Source organism: Leuciscus leuciscus, assembly GCF_965113295.1.
Source record: "Leuciscus leuciscus genome assembly, chromosome: 18".
Taxonomy (NCBI): Eukaryota; Metazoa; Chordata; class Actinopteri; order Cypriniformes; family Leuciscidae; genus Leuciscus; species Leuciscus leuciscus.
The window spans coordinates 28192197-28210374 of NC_138742.1; the positions used below are offsets into that span (position 1 = coordinate 28192197).

The 18178-nt window shown below is 37.0% G+C and overlaps 1 protein-coding gene across 2 annotated transcripts in view; it reads right to left on the reverse strand.

Annotated features, from left to right (window-relative positions):
- Window positions 1–17958, reverse strand: part of cdh26.1 (cadherin 26, tandem duplicate 1) — a 34588-nt gene extending 16630 nt beyond the window's left edge. Inside the window, exons 1-11 of one of the 2 annotated variants that reach the window (XM_082145079.1) lie at window positions 17703–17958; window positions 14258–14341; window positions 10123–10176; window positions 9262–9357; window positions 7610–7765; window positions 7314–7461; window positions 6518–6693; window positions 6308–6436; window positions 3059–3244; window positions 2300–2580; window positions 1603–1745 (exon numbers count right to left, since the gene is read on the reverse strand). In XM_082145079.1, the coding sequence (XP_082001205.1) occupies window positions 1603–1745; window positions 2300–2580; window positions 3059–3244; window positions 6308–6436; window positions 6518–6693; window positions 7314–7461; window positions 7610–7765; window positions 9262–9357; window positions 10123–10176; window positions 14258–14293 (1405 nt within the window). In that variant the 5' untranslated portion in view covers window positions 14294–14341; window positions 17703–17958. Of the gene's footprint in view, window positions 1–1602; window positions 1746–2299; window positions 2581–3058; window positions 3245–6307; window positions 6437–6517; window positions 6694–7313; window positions 7462–7609; window positions 7766–9261; window positions 9358–10122; window positions 10177–14257; window positions 14793–17702 lie in introns of those variants that run through there. The other variant, XM_082145078.1, reaches the window with a different exon arrangement.
- Between the last annotated feature and the right edge of the window lie 220 nt (window positions 17959–18178).

The window sequence follows — 18178 nt, forward strand, 5'->3', positions numbered from 1 at the left end:
AATAAATAATCGATTTCGTAATTAATAAGCTCTCATCCTGTACTGGAAAATCAAGTCTCGCGCATGACACGGCGTTCTAAACACGCGGTCCTCAAGTTAAAATAAGTTCAACTTTTAAAAGACTGAAGACTTTGTGCTTTTTCCCCATGTCACTCCCTGTGTCGCGTTTTTCAAAGCAAAACCGCTTTCTGTGTGAACCAGCCCTAAGAAGCAGAAATGGCCATATAAGTATTTCCATCATGCAACTACAGCTGTACCTTAATTCCAAGTAAGATAATCATCTCATGTGAAAACTAAACAAGAAACCACACATATAAGGCAGGGTACCACACTGAGCAGAAAACGGACAAAAACAAATAGCATGTCTAGCCCACAAATATACGTAGCCTGCATTTCTCAGATTAGAAGTAAACTAAATGTCTGCTCTGAATATAACACATGAATATGAGTATAAGTCATATCATAAAAGGATTAATCCTATAAATAACCATATAAGAATAATCATATTAATCATACGCATATTTTTCTTTTCTTTTTCTTATACACCACGTTTAACAAGATTTCATCTTTAATATGAATGAAAATTAATAAATAATGTTTAATTTAAGTTGCATTTGTTTGGTTCTTTGTTCAATCTCAAACAATTATTATAATTTTATTACTAAGAGGTTTGCACAAGAGTTAACTGTAAACTGCAAACATTAAACTTTGTTGAAATTAAATTTCTTTAACTGGAAGTGTTCTGTTACTAATAATTACTAAAATATAAACTATAATTACTAAAACCGAAAATAAATATATAAAAACTAAATAGGAATGTGTTCACAAAATAAAAACTAAACTAAAACTTTTAAAACCATTAATGATACAAACTAAAACTAAACTGACATTTATAGGACATTTGAAAATGATATTAAAATAAAAACTAATTTAAAAATGCAAAAGTATAATAACATTGGTTGTAATGAGATATATTGCTTATAATATAATTACATTTAAAAAACGTTTTAAAAAAACTTTAATGAGAGTAAGTTGACATGTAGTTGCAAAGTTACTTATAGTCAACAGAATGTTCAAAAGGGACCATCAAAATAAAGTGATTCCGTATTCCTTTTTTTAAAGTATTTTTATTTAATTTTTTGTCTCTTTTCTAGCTTTGTAACCTGCAGTTGGTGAGTTTTATCAAGTCTGTTTTTGGTCACTGTCAAGTGCTCATGTTTATGTCATGTTTTCTCTCCATTGTCATATTTCCATATCAAAATTTTATGAGCGAATACAACGTTTCTCAGGGGATTGCAAAGTTTTGCAAGAGAATTCCATGTTTTTTTTTTGTTTGTTTTTTTACCATCCCCATGTTTTTTGTCCCCTACTGTGCAGTGTGCAGTATTCTGTAAATTAATAAAGAAGTTAGTATTCTATTCTTGTGTCTTTCTTTTTTACCTCGTTACTTGCACATTTCCTCCTCTTTACCCAATTAGTTGGCATCACTTTGAATAAAAACGTCTGTATCTTATGGATATATTCTCGATGTTGTCATAGTTCACATCTTGAATAGTATTCGAATTGTTTGAACATACTGAGAACAGATATTTTGGTGCTTACCGTCATCTATAGCCTGGACTACAACAGTGTAGGTGCCATTTTTGACAGATGGAGACTCCCGGTCCATCTTCTGAACTGTGGTGATCTTTCCTGTCTTCGGGTCAACACTCACCCATTTGGCTGGGTCTTGAACTAACTCATACCTACATACATATATACAGATATTATAATACATCTGCTTGTGATCATCCAAAAAATCTAGTTTCCCATCTCTAAATAAGCCTCTATGTTTATACAGTGTATGTGTGTGATTATATAATACAATTGTATAATATATATTATGTCATATACAGTATCTTTAAACATTTTGGTGTCAATAAGATTACTTTAAAGAAAATGCTTAAAATGTATCAAAAGTGACAGTAAACACTTTTACAATGTCACAAAATATATATATATATATATATTTTTATTATTATTACAATATATTACAATAGAAAACAGCTATTTTAAATTGAAATATTTTTGTACAGTTTTTAATGTGGTTTTGATCAGATAAATGCAGCCTTGGTGAGCATAAGAGACTTAACATTTAAAATCATAAAAACACTAAAAATCTTGTGAACCACAAACATTTACACAATTATATTATAGTATCATGAAAGTGAAATGAAAGCAGGATAAAAAAAATAAAATAAAATCCACAAAAAATATTTTTTTTAATGATGTGTAATTTGATGTTGCGCATCAACCACACCTGATTTTGGTTATGTTCGAGTCTTCATCTTTGACTTCAGGTACAAACAACACATCTCCTGGAGCTCCATTTTCATTTCGGTAAATGAATTCAGTAGACTTCTTAAATTCAGGGGGATCATTCACGTCAATGACTTTCACTGCCACTTTGACAGAATTAAGCTTTGGTGTGGAACCTGGCTTAGGGCTTAGGGCCTTTCCATCGACACACTGAAATAATTTCTCCTCGTTCTCGACAGCTATTTCCAGCTCTGCGATATCAATTTTCTCAAAATCCTTCCCCTGTGAAATACAATTTTCAGTCCTGTTTTTTTTAGCTCAACAACACAATGTAAAAAACTAACATGCATGGCAAAAAATTACTGTAATAAGAAGTTGTGTAAACCAGTTCCCAGTGATGACTTCTATATTCTTATATGACTTAATATTCAGCAAAATTATTGATTTGATAGCACTAACACTATTGGATGAGAACTGAACTGAGCTGGATGATGACATCAATGTTTTCTAGCTGCTTTATAGCTGAAGTGAACTCAGTTATTGAACCTAACCAAATAAACACTGAACTTATTTCAACTGAACAATGACACTATTGTCTTTCTAGAGCTGCTTTACAGCAGAATTGAATTCTGTTCGCATCATTGATCATTACTGGTTTAGCAATATATAAATAGAGGTGACGACTTGTCTTCTCTTTGAATACACCCGATAGACTTTTCTTAGAAGTGAATGAAATATTAAAGGGAACAGTGGCATTTACCTTGATAACAGACAGCACACCTTCATTGGTTTTGGGGTCTGTCTCGATCTTATAATTTCCATCTTCGTTGCCCTTCAGGATGGAGAACACCGCTCTTGATGCAGGCGTGTTCGGAGTGTCCTTGTCTATGACGCCAATTCTTAGGAGCTCCTTGTTTAATGCCATTTCCATCACTTCAACGTTGTACTGTTTCACACAGATACATTCATGTATATCATACCATGCAAGCTTTGAAACCAAATTACTCAATAAAGATGTCTATTTAGTAAGGGTAAAGTGTGTCATTTCTGCACCACAAGCAGCATCAATTGGAACTGTAAAAAAAATATATTTGCTTGATTTTCCCAGACAAAAACCCCATGGGTGTGATGCGGTTGCTGAGGAATTCTGATTGGTTTTGAGTTGCTATGCTGCCTTGCCTTAACAAGCAACCAGTTGACTGTTTACAAACAGGTTTCCTTAACACACTGCCCTTCTGTCATTGGTCAGCCTGAAACAGACTGTTCCGCCCTAAACTCATGCCATTGGCTGACCTGGGGCCTATACCATGAAGCCGGTTTAGGTAGCTAGCCTGTTTCAGTTTAGTTTGCGCCAACTCAGGGTTTTAGGCATGTAAGACTTAAGAAATTAGAAAATGTCGGGCAATCTGGTTGAAGAACAACCACTCCCTGAGAAGACAAAGGACCTTGTTGAGTACTGAATGTTTCCAGTTTCATGCCTCATCATTAATCCACTGGAGGCAAGTTGAAGTGAACCCAAATGCAACTTTAATTCCAAAACATAATCAAACATAAAACAAAGGCATGAAACTGGAAACATTCAGTACTCGACAAAGACACAGGGCAAACATGAGGGCTAAATACACAAAAGACTAATGACAGGACAAGGGACACCTGTGAACAATTAAACAATGACCCAATGACAACATGACACAACAGACAAGGGAACACATGGCAGGATCACATGACTAGAACAGGGGATCACATGACAGACAAGAACAAGGAACAAGAAACAAAACCCACAACGTGACAATAGGCTTGTTTGAGATGAGTAAAATCAGCGCAGAACCGATCACCGGTGATCACCGCGAGATACATGCCGGTTAGAAATGTGTCCTAGTGCGGTCCGACTTGCTCCAATGTCATGCTGACGTATGTCAAAAAACTCTCGCGATCGCAAGGCAGATGTGTCGGATTCCGCAGGCGAGCGCAGTTGCTCTCCACCGACTGCGCTGATCAAAAGCATGATGGGAAACGACTTGCTGACGACACAGCTTAATGCTCATTGGTTTAAACAACCGTGATGTATTGTTCTGTTTTAAAATGTTTGAATTTAAAACTCTGATATCGTGTTTTTATGTGGATAAATTATGTGTGAGTATTCCCAAACTCTCTAACAGTGTGATCTCTATAGCCTATGGGTTATTTGATTGTTGTCATATTTATAATATGTCTGTAATTAAAGTAAAAATGATTGATAAACACGTCTTTGGTATGTGCTTAAATAACAAGTACTTTGGTGTCTTGTTCATTATATTTATTTTCATATAAAAGCAACAGAACTTAAATTACATCCAGTTCAACACCGTGCACGAGCGTGAATATCGTGAATCCCGCGATATCCGCCTTTGATCTCACAGGTGTCAGATCCACTGCGAGAAGAGAGATCTGTCCGTCTTGCCTGCACTTTTTTCACTCCTCCCCTCACTGCAGCCGCCTAGGCTCGCATACATTTCAGGCGAGGCAAGGTGCATATCAAACAAGCCTAGTGACACATTCATGACGCAATACATACAGACGGTTGGTCTGGGAACGCCCCCGGGAACGCCCCGTCACGTGATGTGAATTTAGCCCGTGGGGGAAAACATTGCCTTGGCGCTAATTGAAATACACGGGACAATCATGCCGAAGAGTTGCTGTGTCGTTTTCTGTACCGCCAATAAACAAACAAATTATGAATTGAAGTTCTACATCCTTCCTAATAAACACACAGAACCAGAAAGGAGGACAAAATGGCTACAAGCAATAAGGCGTGAGGATGATCAAGGGAAGTTGTGGAATCCCAAGACTAAGCATGTGTATGTGTGCAGTCGGCATTTCAGTAGTTCGAGGTCTACACTCAATACAGACTGCAGTCTGTGAGTTTGGGATAACTGTCAGCATAGTCCCTCGGCAACTTCGTACTTCTGATCACCGTTTTACAAAAGGATTAATAGTTTGGAGTGAAGCATACGTACAATTGGTAAGTGACAAGGTTTTATGGAGTTATAGTATGCAACATATAAGAAAGTTATAGGCTAATGTTACCGCTACAGCTGCCGCGATGTCTTACCTGGAGATTCAACCAGATAACAAAATATGTCTGGAAACGACACCTCCGGCCATTTGGTTGGGTCATTGACCCAGTTTTTAATTAAATAAGGGCAATCATAACCTATTGCAGTTAATTTTGCAATGTACCGTTGCCGGTCGGCAGGCGTCAATGACTCGCAATACGACATTTTTGTCATTCAAATACACGCGATGTTCGCAGTGTTTTCCCCCACGCGGCCACGCCGACTCCACCCTCACCACGCCAGACCACGCCCCCAACTATGACTAGATGCATAATGACTACTAAGACTAGTATGTATAAATTACTCCCCCAGTTTCTCTCGATCCAAATTAAAGGTCACTACAGAGTAAAAGATTTTTTCTTTTAGTGATGATTATTTAATTATTTATATGATTTATAAATGATTTATATAATTATCATATCCCTAATCCATTACACATTAGCAATTTTAGTTTAACAATTATTATTAAGCATTTAGTTTTAATGAATATAAATATATAGCTACTGACAATATAAAAAATAAGATTTGGAACCAATAGATAAAGCTTTAAAAATGACTACATGTGTGCTGTTCGAGTCTCTGCATACCTATATTTATTATCAACTATATAAACTAACTTCACAACTTTCACTTGCACTGATATAACAACATATTTCCTTCTTGCTGTGTAATGCATTTATATACTTCATATTCTTCAATCTCTTAATCTTCTGCAGAAGAAAGAATTGAATCGATGAAATGAATTGAGAAATGAACAAAGCATGAATGGATTGGTTTGGTTTGGTTTTGTCAACTCGACTTTGTTACAGAGTTTGTTCAACTACCATCATGGTACGGGCCCCTGGCAACCCTGGTCACAGTGTGTACACTTTTTTTGGCACATCAATCTACAAAGACTGTTCAGCCTGACTCACCTTGGTAGAATTGAATTCTGGTAGATGGGTGTTGGCATCTTTGATTTCCAGAAAAATTGTTGCAGTTGAAGACATTGCAGGTGTCCCTTTATCCTTCGCTTCAACTAGCAATTTATATGTTTTTACTTTCTAAAATACAAGAGACAGAAGAGATAAAAAAATACAGAAAAATGCTCAAAACATGTATTTGCCTTTCCATTAGTTACTGACATCATAGTCAAAGCATCCTGTGAAGGCGAGCTGTTTGATTTTAGTGGTCCCAGGCAAGTCCTTCAGGGAAATTTTTGGTAATGCAGGTTCTTGTGACACCACCGTCATGGTGAACTGGGAATTAGGACTATCCGCCTGATCATTGTCATGAGCTTGTAATGTTGCTTGCAGAATGCCTGTTCAAACAAGGATGATTAAAAAAGAGAACATACTGTATCTATGCTTGGCATTTAATGGTAACAGTTTAGTTTCAATAACTGCTCCTTTTGAACTGGGGAGGAAGTTTTGACTTTTAAGTTATTGTCTTCAATTGCAAATTACAGTGAATTATTTTATCTCAAATGAAAAGATCAAGATCAATAAGACTATAAAGATCAATAAGACTATAAAGATCTATAAAGAAAGGTCAGAGAGAAAAAATAAACTGCATTCCATAATTCTAAAATTCACAACATCACTAGAGTCAACATCCAATTTCTTTACAGCCGAAGTGTGTAATTTCTGTGCTGCCAAATGAAATTCATGTTTTCAAACAGATTTCCAGGCCACCCCTCCCCAATCTGCCATTGGTCAGCAAAATAGTTAATTCTTCCCCCAAAATCACGCCGTTGGTTTAATCAGTGTTATTGCATTGAGCTGGTCTGGATGCTCAGACAATTAGAGCAATGTTCTGTCAATGTTTACACTTTTCAGGAGAAGTCACTTTACAAATGGCTAACTTATAATAGTTTCTTTATAGAAAGCATTTTAACAGAAAAAAAATATATGCATATGCAGTAATGCGTGTTCTCTGAACCTTCAGGAGTGTTCTCGGGAACTGATACACGGATAGTGTCCGGCGAGAACTCAGGTCTGTTGTCATTCAGGTCCTTTATGTCCACGTTGAATGACAGCGTTTTGTCCACCTCTTTGTCAGTCTGCCTGTCCAGCACGTCAAAGTCCACCTGCAAAAGAATCAAAATGCCACTCTGAACTACATCAACATAAATTAAATCAGTCCATTCTTTGAATTCCTTTGTATTATTTTGTTAGCATTAGTGTCATATCAAAATCCCGCCTTGAAATCTTGCTTTGCCACAGGTGAGATCTTACATGGAAGAGGGCATTAATTTCCCGGTCGATGGGCCGGTGTACGAATACAACCCCAGTGTTTTCGTCAATGGTAAACAAACCAAATGGTTCTCTTGTCACCCCGTCTCCTTGGAGGCGGAACTTGACCGTGTTGTCCGCCTTTTTGTCATTGAACATCTAGCATCAATTAAAAAAAAAAAAACACAAATTAGATTCATGTACCATTTATGATTATATATTTGTTCACTTTTTAGCCAAAACATGCATTATTCAAAATAAATCCATTTTGATAATCAAGCCTATTTAAATAAACCAAATAACACGATATTACTTAGAAGACCAGTCTGTAATATTGACAGCTAGCAGTTGAAATGGGTACTGCGGTCCACATTCAAAATATTAATTAGAGTTTTTCCCTCCTTAGACTTGACGCTCACATGGGTTGCCAGATTGAGGAGATTGACACTGTTTATTTGCTGTCTTCCTTAGCTACAATACCCTGTGTTTTCCGGCAACTGCCAAAGTTGAAATTAGTTGAATTATTAGTTGAATTATTAGTTGAAATACTAATGGGTAAATTGGCAGTGGGCGGAGTCACGCTGACTAAAACAAAAACAGATATTCCGACACGGCACATTTCAGAATAACTGGCTGTATCATTGTTTGTCAGAGAAACAAGTATGTGTACTAAGCATGCTTCCTAAATCTCTGCAAACATATTATGGTATTTTTATGCTTTAGTACAGTCAAATACACACAGCACCTTTAAAGATCCTATCAAATCAAAATGGAGATTTATGGCTTTTAGTTCAAGTCTGTTAGCTTTAAGGTCATGTATAGTATTAGCATTAGGATCACTAGAAACTTCCAGACGAGTGTGTTTGTGCTAAACTGTGCAGGAAATTGTCCCTCCAGGAGCAGGATTGCCCTGCCAAATGTTACTCCTCCTAATAGCATCAGCAAGTAGCATATTCATGTGCTGTAACTAAAGCCTATGGGCTATCTATTGTAGGCTTGAAAATGAAGAAAGACATTTTCTTTCCAAAGAAGCATTTGGAATTCATGAGGTGTTGATAGTGATCAAGGCCTCGGGGATCTGCTAATTGTCATACCTTTAGATTACAGCTGCAATCTTCTGATTGGTTAGTTTGAATGTCTCACATTTGGGTTTCAGTCACATGGTCAAGGAAGGAATAAAAGAAGAGTGTAACTGTAACTGGGGGCTCTTCTTTTCCTCTGCATGGGTCCCCTTCTTGGGCTCTTCTTCTTGGGGGCTTTTCTTTTCCTCTCTACCTGAGCTCTGCCTTCCATCTCTCGTTACTTTCTTTCTCTCTCTCATTCTATCTCTCAGGTAAAATATATGCTGGGTACATTTAACTGTGTTTTATACGATTTTATTCAAGTGTAACCATAACCAAAAACTGTTTTATACCATCTTGCTGTTAACGTTTCTTTAGTCATTCAGCAATTCTGCAGTCTGAAGCACTGTAGTGAAACCACCATTACCCTATAGATAAATATGTCCAGCTATGAAATATCCATACCCAAACCCCCCAACATGCATGGTAACACAGAAAAGAAAACTGCTATCATCAAGAGATTTCATGAGGTCTTTACGTTTTTGTGAACAGGCTGAACTCACCACACTGGAATCAGTGACTGTGTAAAGTTACCTGTGTTAGCTCAATGGGATAAGGTCCAGGCCGGTTCTCCTCAAGATCAACGGTGGACAGAACCCATCTTCTCTTTGAACGAATAAGAACAGCTTCCTTTGAGATAGAAAGAGATATACTGAGTGATGATCAGTTTCCTTTCTGATTTTGCACTGTAAAGCTTAAAAGTTGAGTCTACTCAAATTAATTGAGGAAACTCGTTCCCCCATTTTAATTCAGTAATAGTGCCTAACAAAACTTGTTTTACCAAGTTCGCCTAATGTGGTCTTCCTATTGAATTAACTTAAATATTTAAGGACAGATAACTTAAAAGGCAAGTAGACTTAACTAAAATTTTATAAAATATAAAATGGGATAAAACATGCTACATCATCATCATAATAATAATAATAAATAAATAAATAAATAAATAAGGAAATTAAAAATACATTTAAAATAAAATTCCATTGTTTTGAATCTTTTGATGGTTGAAAATGTGATGTTTTTTATTTTTTATATACAGTGCAATCACTTAAAATTATTAGAAAAACATAAAGCTCAACAGATCCTGAGTGACCTTGTAGAACTCATTGGACCCAATATGGGAAGACATTATGGATGAAGTCTGATGATTTTGTCTGATTTTCTAAATCTCCTGTTTGATAGTAATGTGTCTTTCAAAAATACATATTTCTAGCTCTACGTGTCTGTATACGTTTCTGTATTTATGTTACATGATGTAATACATATGTATTCTATTCTAAATGAAGTCTTGTTTTATGGTCTGATGACAGGTGGGAATTTGTTGTTTTAAGGGACATGTTGTGTCAAGACAGTGAGCTGAAACATAACTTTCGAATTAGTTTTTTTTAGATTACCTACCCGCTTTTCACGATTGCCGGCATCATTTTTGCTGGTAGCGGTCACTTCAACAAGCTGATGAATAGACAAAAAACAGGATTATACTAATTGAAAAACATACAATCAATAGTGATAGAGCATCCCTCTCAACGTCTGAGGAATGATTGTTGTGTAAATATTTTTACATAATACTGTTAACATCCACTTAACTGTTCCATGTCCAAAAAAATTGTCTGTTTCAAATGAGACTTTTTTTCTGTTTTCTTTTAACACTGTGTCTCGTTTGCCTTGCCTAGCTTGTTTTAAGACTGAGAATCAGGGCCAACATGAGAAACAACAATACATAAACAACCTCATGCCAAATGCCTTACTCACATAGGTGGCATTATAAAAAAATGCTCACACCCAGTGCTTAACATTTATACATGGCATTTAAATGTGGCTTTAAAAAAGCATTACCAGTTTCGTTGTACATAATGTGAGTGAAAAATTATGGCAATACAGTATGTACTTGTTTTGGGTGACTTTGACTTAGGTTAGTGTCAGGCCAATATAACGTCAATATGTGAACACAAATGGTCTCAGACCCCCCTAAATGGTTGATGGGGTGAGGTCTCGGTTCATTAGTTTGCCAGATTGTGATGTTCCCTTTTAAGTCCACTTACATTGTAAGCACCAAGAGCACTGAGGACACTTACAGCTTGTTCTGTTTTTGATTCACTTTGACTTTTTGAACTGGATTTGATTCATTTAAATTGGAGCTTTTAGAAATCTCACATATCAAAACCGTAACAAATCAGGTAAATAATATGCAGTGAGATTAGAACTGATGCTAAAATTATGACCTCAGACATATCTGCATATGCAAAGTCAAGGTAGCCAACTCAAAAACAGACTTGGATATGTATTAGGCTGTTAGCGCTCTTTCGCTTTCGAGGCTGTAGCTTTAATCCATTAAATAAAAGTATTGTTTTCATGCTGCTAAGAGGACCGATGGCCAATTACACGCTGCAAAGTTTTGGAAGTGACATCCACATATAAAATCGTGATTCACTCTCGAAATTGCAATTGACGTAGTGATAATAACCATAGCATGAGACAAAAATATGGCCTGTCAAAATACGCGCAATGTAACTGCAGACTCATACTCATATTACTAGGTTCATATCAATATATTTTTGAAATTTCATTCAAATGAATTGTAAAAGTAATGACTTGTAAATAATCTTAAAGGTCCCATGACATGAAATTTTCACTTTCTGAGGTTTTTTAACATTAATATGAGTTCCCCTAGCCTGTATATGGTCCCCAAGTTTCTAAAAATTTCAATCGGTGTAAATCGAGCTTTTGCTATCTTTCTCTGCCTTTGAGAAAATGGAAGCTCAACCGGGCTGATCTTGAATCTCCTCCTTATGACGTCATAAGGAGGAAATGTTACCTCCCCTGTCTCTGCTTTGCCCGCCCAGAGAATATTTTCCGCCCATGAGAAAATGCGCTAGGAAGTACGAATGCGCGCGCGCGATTTTAGTTTGTCCACGAGAGATCATGGCTTTTGAGCGAGCGAAGCATAATAATTGCTCAATAATTGGATGTACAAATGAACACCGAAGGGTTAATACAGAGCTGGGCTTGCTGAACGTCTGAAACTAAAGTCTGGATCACTCTCTTTGGCTCAGCTACACACCTCGGACAAGTAAGTCAACTAATGATATATAAGTGTGTTGCTTTACTGTTTATGGTTACCTAGATTTTACACGTAGAATGTGGCTGTAACATTAGCTATGCAGCTATGCAGTTTATGTGTGTGAATACACACACTGTAACGCGAGTGTTGTACACGTCTTTGTTATTTGGATAACCGTTTTCCTGTTGGTTATATGGCGTGCGCGATATCCGCATTTCAAGATCGCAGAGCTTGATGTAATTGTAATAAGATAAATACAGACGTTACAGATCTCTCATGAAAAGGCAACAGTAGGTTAGCGTTAGCTACATGATGATAACTGTGAACCATCCGAATAAAGTACCGTATCCAGACATAATATTTTAAACTAACCATTCGGAAACGTCCTGCTGGAGCCGCTGAGTTGCAACTTCTTCATCCGTTGCTTCTCCATCTGGATCAGATTCTGGGTCAAACTGAAATGCTTGAACGACTGCGTGTCTTCGTGCCATTTCTATATCCAACGTAAACATGCACGCCACGTTACCGTTGCGCAAGATGGTCAAGGCCACACCCACCCTCCACCTTGCGCCGCCTTTCTCCTCCTCATTAGTATTTAAAGCTACAGACACCGAAACGGCCCGTCTGAAGGAAGCTCATTCTGGGACTGGCTTGTAGTGGCTATAATTCTGCACCGAGGCTGAATTTTTGGAAAGAGATTTCAGATACAGTACTAGGGACCACTAAGGCCTATATTAAAGCCTACAAAAAGTAGCATGTCATGGGACCTTTAAATGTTTCATGTACATTGATGTTCTTGTTATGGTGGAGCCTTTGGTTATACATTATATCTTTTATTTGTCCAACTGACAGTCAAATTAAAATGTGCATTTTTAATAAACTTGTAGCTAAAGTTTAGGTGAATGTTTTTATCCGTCTGATTAGTACAAATTTAAATGTATGACACTGCAAATCCATTAAAATTATTTACAAAAACTGCAAACAACTAATGAATTGTGATTTTTATCATAACATGTTGTTTGTTATGTGCATAAATGTCAATTTTAACAACAATAATGTGCATAGTTCTGCTCCACTGTCTTATCATAATATAACTTATTCGTAATCATAGTATGGTAAATCTATATTGATATATCAAAGTGTACGTTAAATTTGTTGCTCTATTTGACACATTTTGTATCAAGGGTTCTTGCTCCATTTACATGTACATTTAATAATTTATTAGACGAGACTCACAAATGAGAAGAGAATTAAACTAACAATAGGACAACAGTAAGCAAGTGCTGTGACCCTTCCCCCTTTAGTCTAACACAGCATGCGTCATTTGTACGTAGAGTATAGAAGAGAAAAGAAAAGAAAGTGTTAGTATTAATGGATCAAGTGTCGGATCAATTTCTGGAAAATTTAATTAATGGATCAATTTCTTGAAAATGGCTACGGACTCTATGTTTCTATCGCTAGAGTGGTCTTTGTTTTAAGACTCATCTATGCCATCAATGCATACCCTATTAATCCATGAAAATACTGGTAAAGCCTTCAAAAAGCTAAATAGGTGACACAATGAGAATGGTGTTTGTGCCCGCAAGACAACAACACCAGTCTGCTTCCCTCAGATGAAATGCTATTGTGTTTATACCATCTGCAAAAGACGAACTACAAGATAGAAGTCTTTAGAAAAACGTATGCTAATTCATAAAAACTAAAAGACTCACACTGCACTAACTATCTACAGTATGGAAAACACACGGAAGCAACATGACAGGTAATCAAATCACCTAAGAACGTCATCTGTCACCATAGAAATGCCACTTGATAAGACCAACAAATGTGTTTTATAAACTACGGATTAATCTGTGTTTCATACTGTACATGACTGTAATTTACTTTCTCTTTAATATGTTTATGACACTTGCACACTTTAACTGCTGCATGACATATACTACCTTTTGGATCACCATTATTATATTTCACACAGATCACAATGTGAATTTCTATGCAAAGTTACTTATAGTCAGTAGAATGTCTGTTGGAGGACCATCACAATAAAGAGTTAGAAGATATTATGCAGACAGTCTACTATACTCTAATGATACTTAGTTTACATGTAGTTGCAATTTGCAAAATTAGGCTACTTATAGTCATCAGATAGTCATCAGAATGTTCAAAAGCGACCATCAAAATAAAGTGTTACCAATTTCTCTTATACCTCGACTTTGCATGATACGCGTGCGGTCATATTTTTAACGTCATTCCCAATCTAACATCATATTATTAATCTGTTTTATGTGAGATTTGTAAAAGCTCCAATTAGACAGTGCTCAAAACTTTATCAATAAGAGAAGAAATAATGACTTTTAAAAAAAGATTAGATTAAGTCCAGTAGTCACCATTATCAAATAAAATGATTAAGTATGATGTTAATAATTCATTACAGCTGATTGTGGTGATTAAAGTTGACTCAGGTTTACTCACCGCAAGTAGAAACAGGAAAAAAGTGCCCTTGGTCATGTTGCTAAACTCCTGTTAGCTGGTGCTCTCGAAATGTCAGATCAGCACCTGTTGCAACCACTTTATCTTGGATTAGGTGTAAAACGAGACAGCCATCTCACACCTTTTGTGTGTGTTTGTGCAATTTGGAGCGTCTATGGGGATGTTCGTGTGTTTGTGTGTGTGTGTGTAAACAGTGTCTTTGAATGCTATGAGTCATCTACCAACACAAAAGCCCTTAGGGCAGACGCCTGGGAGTGGCTATTCTGTAGAAAACAGCCAGTTAGGTTCCACCTCATGTATAGCCTACCTTCAGAGGTAAAAAAAAAAAAAAAAAAAAAAGAGGACAAGCAGGCTCGGCTTGCCATCTGCCAAGAGAAAATAAGCAGTGCTTTTGGAGGTAATCCACTGTTTAAATGTGTGCAGATCAACTCATTCAACTTAATAAATCCCAGCTAACAATTTTAGGTTATAATAACGTTTCCATAACGTTCCCATTAAGTTATAAAAACATGATTTCTGAATGTTCTAGCAGGGTTCTCAAGTCTCACGCATTGGCCGTGAGACACACGCAACTCAACCAGTTCACACGCTCACACGCCACACCATGTATTTCTCACGCTGAAAAGGCAATGCCAACCAAGTTGTCCTGCAAGCTTTATAACGTTGTGTACGAGGCGCACCCACACAAAGTGTGCACGCACACGCACACGCACCGTACGTTCGTTACTAGGTAACCAACAACATCGCGCGAACGCGCTGGGTTTGTGCTGGTGTAATGCATTGGTCAAAAAAAGTAGTTTTTTTTTTTTCTGACAGACCAGCCCATGAAACATGTAGATCAGCGGCCCATTGGTTCTTTTCTTGATTGACACTGGGCTGGCCCAATCACAACTTTAAACGAGTGAGCGAGCGTGCAGCAGTGTCAGTGTGCATCTGTCAAAATATTCAGCGATATGGAGAAGAAACGCAAGGAATGTGCAGAGAAATAGCGTGAAACAATAGAAACTGGCCCTTAAAGCAGACACTGTAAACTGTCTGCTTATATACAGTATGTTTTCTGCCCTTCATCAGCTCCTGTGATGATGATGATAGTGAGGAGGATCAGGAGAGAGATGAGTAATCCGCGGTAAGCATAACTACTTTCAAAACACTTAGGCCATGTCATGAGTGTAGGAACCCATAACCCAGTTACAGATTATTTCCATATCTGCATATTTGACGATTACCGCAATTCACTAGAAATTTTATGAGAGGCGTTTGTAAACCATGTTTTCCGCCAAAATAAAAGCTTGATGCAGTTTGCGTCAAAATAAAAGATCATGTGCTTATCTCTTTCAAGTATAGAAATAGGTACAAATCTAATTATGAAAGTTTCCTTTATTTTTTTGTGCATTTGTTTTTACAAAATATGGCTATTACGGTCATAGGATTAATATTATAACTATTATTATGTAGTAGGTGTAATGTAAATAGACACTGTAACTAAAAGAGGTTTACATTTTTCTTTGTTTAATTTGCACACTGAATATAGTTTGGAGCTTTTAATTTTGAACTCTCAAAGTGCACCAGATTGATGGATTTAACATTAAAATGCACAAAATTTTCTCATGGGGGGCAATTTGTTATATTTTTGTATATTTGTAATTTGAAATATAACATTAAATAGTATATTTGATGTGATGAATTGCTCTGTCATTTATCAGATTTACCAATTGTTATAATTTCAATTTGTGCTGGTTAATTATGAACAATGGGTAAAATTGGGGGGCGGGGGCGGGCCTCCATTAGGGCTCCTCCCCTAACCGCATGTGATCTCACTCCAAGCTTTTGATAAAACTTGAGAACCCTGGTTCTAGGACCGTTTAAAACATCTAGTTTTTTAGACGTTGTATTAACGTTATTTCTTAGTTTTAAGAACGTTATTCAAAACCTTATTAGAACGTTCAATTCTCCCTTTATACAAAAATTGTATTAACATTCTTACTTGGTTATAGGAACGGTATTCAAACGTTATTAGAACGTTCAATTCTCCCGTTATATAAACGTTCTCTTAATGTTTTTCCAAGATTATGATAAACGTTTTTAAAACATTCCATTCACTTATTTAAACATTCTCAATTACGTAATAAACAACTGATTAAAGATTAAAAGATAAGATTATTGCACAGCTGCCCAATAGGTGGCGATATGCAATAAGAATGTATGCAAGTATGGTTTACACATGCTGTGTCTCAATTCGCCTACTTATACTACACCAAAGCCCGTCTACGGAAAGCCTGTTCACTCCAACACCCTATTAAGTCCTATTGGTTGTAGTTCCAATCAGAGTTCCACTGGGGGTGCTCGCCATGAGTGCAAAATGAATGGGAGTCTATGGAGCTAGACGGCTAAATTTGTCTCTTTCACCCGATTGCCGTTGAGAAATCTCAGATTTGATTGTAGGTTTTGCAAGTTCAACATGGGTTATAGGTCGAAAGTTGAATGAACGAGTAGGCTACTTATGTCCTTTCGATTTCTTACAGGTTGAGTTGTTGTTGCCCATAACACGCTAGCATTCTGCTAATGAACGCTGAATGGTCAGTAAAGGACTGATTACGTCCAGAGATGCCGCTTGATGGCATCGTGGCATCCGAAGCGGGACCAGAAACAAACAAAAACTCTTCTAGCACGTGTATTTACCTGTGTCAGCTGTGTGTTTACCTGTGTCAGCTGTGTTGTGTGTTTACCTGTGTCAGCTGTGTTGTGTGTTTACCTGTGTCAGCTGTGTTGTGTGTTTACCTGTGTCAGCTGTGTTGTGTGTTTACCTGTGTCAGCTGTGTTGTGTGTTTACCTGTGTCGGCTGTGTTGTGTGTTTACCTGTGTCAGCTGTGTTGTCGATGCCTCGAGAGAAAAGAAAGTGCAGAGCACGAAAGCACCAAAGTGACTGAAGGATTGCCGTGAAACAGTATCTCTGGTCGTACGATGTGTATGACGTCATTGACATTTTGAAAGACTTTTTAAAGCAAATAAGTGACTCTAAAAAAATCTAACACCAAGCAATGTGTAATTTCTTTGCATCCCCTTTCGAAAAAAACATTCAAATTACTAGACAAAAAATTATATCCTGAGAAAAGTGGATTTTGAGGGGTATAGCGCCATAGACCTCCATTCATTCTGCACTCATCCTGTGAGCGCCCTCATATGGAACAAGAGTGGAACTGCAACCGGAAGTTTATTGAGTGGCACTTCTCCCCTCATTAGACTTTCTCTGACTACACCCTAAAATAACTTTTGAGTGTGTAGCGAAAGAGTACACAAGCTTTGGGACATACTATCACGTCATACAATTGCGTCTTTAACGGTTGCTCTCTGTCGCGTCCTGTCACAGTAAACTGGCCTGTCAATCATCTTCTGACAGTTAAGATTTCATTTCATTTTTATTTCCTACCGTATCGGAGAGAAATGCAGTAGCACGTTGATCTGCAGTCGCGGGTCTTACATGTGGAGAACTCTTCTCATATTAATGCATAATGATGCATTTAAAAGTTGATGGTCAAACGGATCTTTATAAAAGTCCACATTGTTATTGCAGATGAAATATAACATGGATAACATTAAATATATATATATATATATATATTTTTTTTTATCAGGTTAAACTTTGATTAGTCACTCAAACCTGTATCTAAACCTCTCACCGTCGGTCGCGCATATCCGCCATGTTTTGTAGTTTTTTAACACTTTTTACTCATTTCCCGCCACCGTCTGATTAATGCGACACCTGCACACTATTTCTTCTCCCTTTATAAGCAGCCTTTTCGTGTGTTGTCTTTGTCTGATTGTTCTCGTTGACTGTGGTGTTTGTGATATTCCAGTGTGATGGTAATTTCAAAGGTTTAATAGACATAGCGGAATCATTGCCAT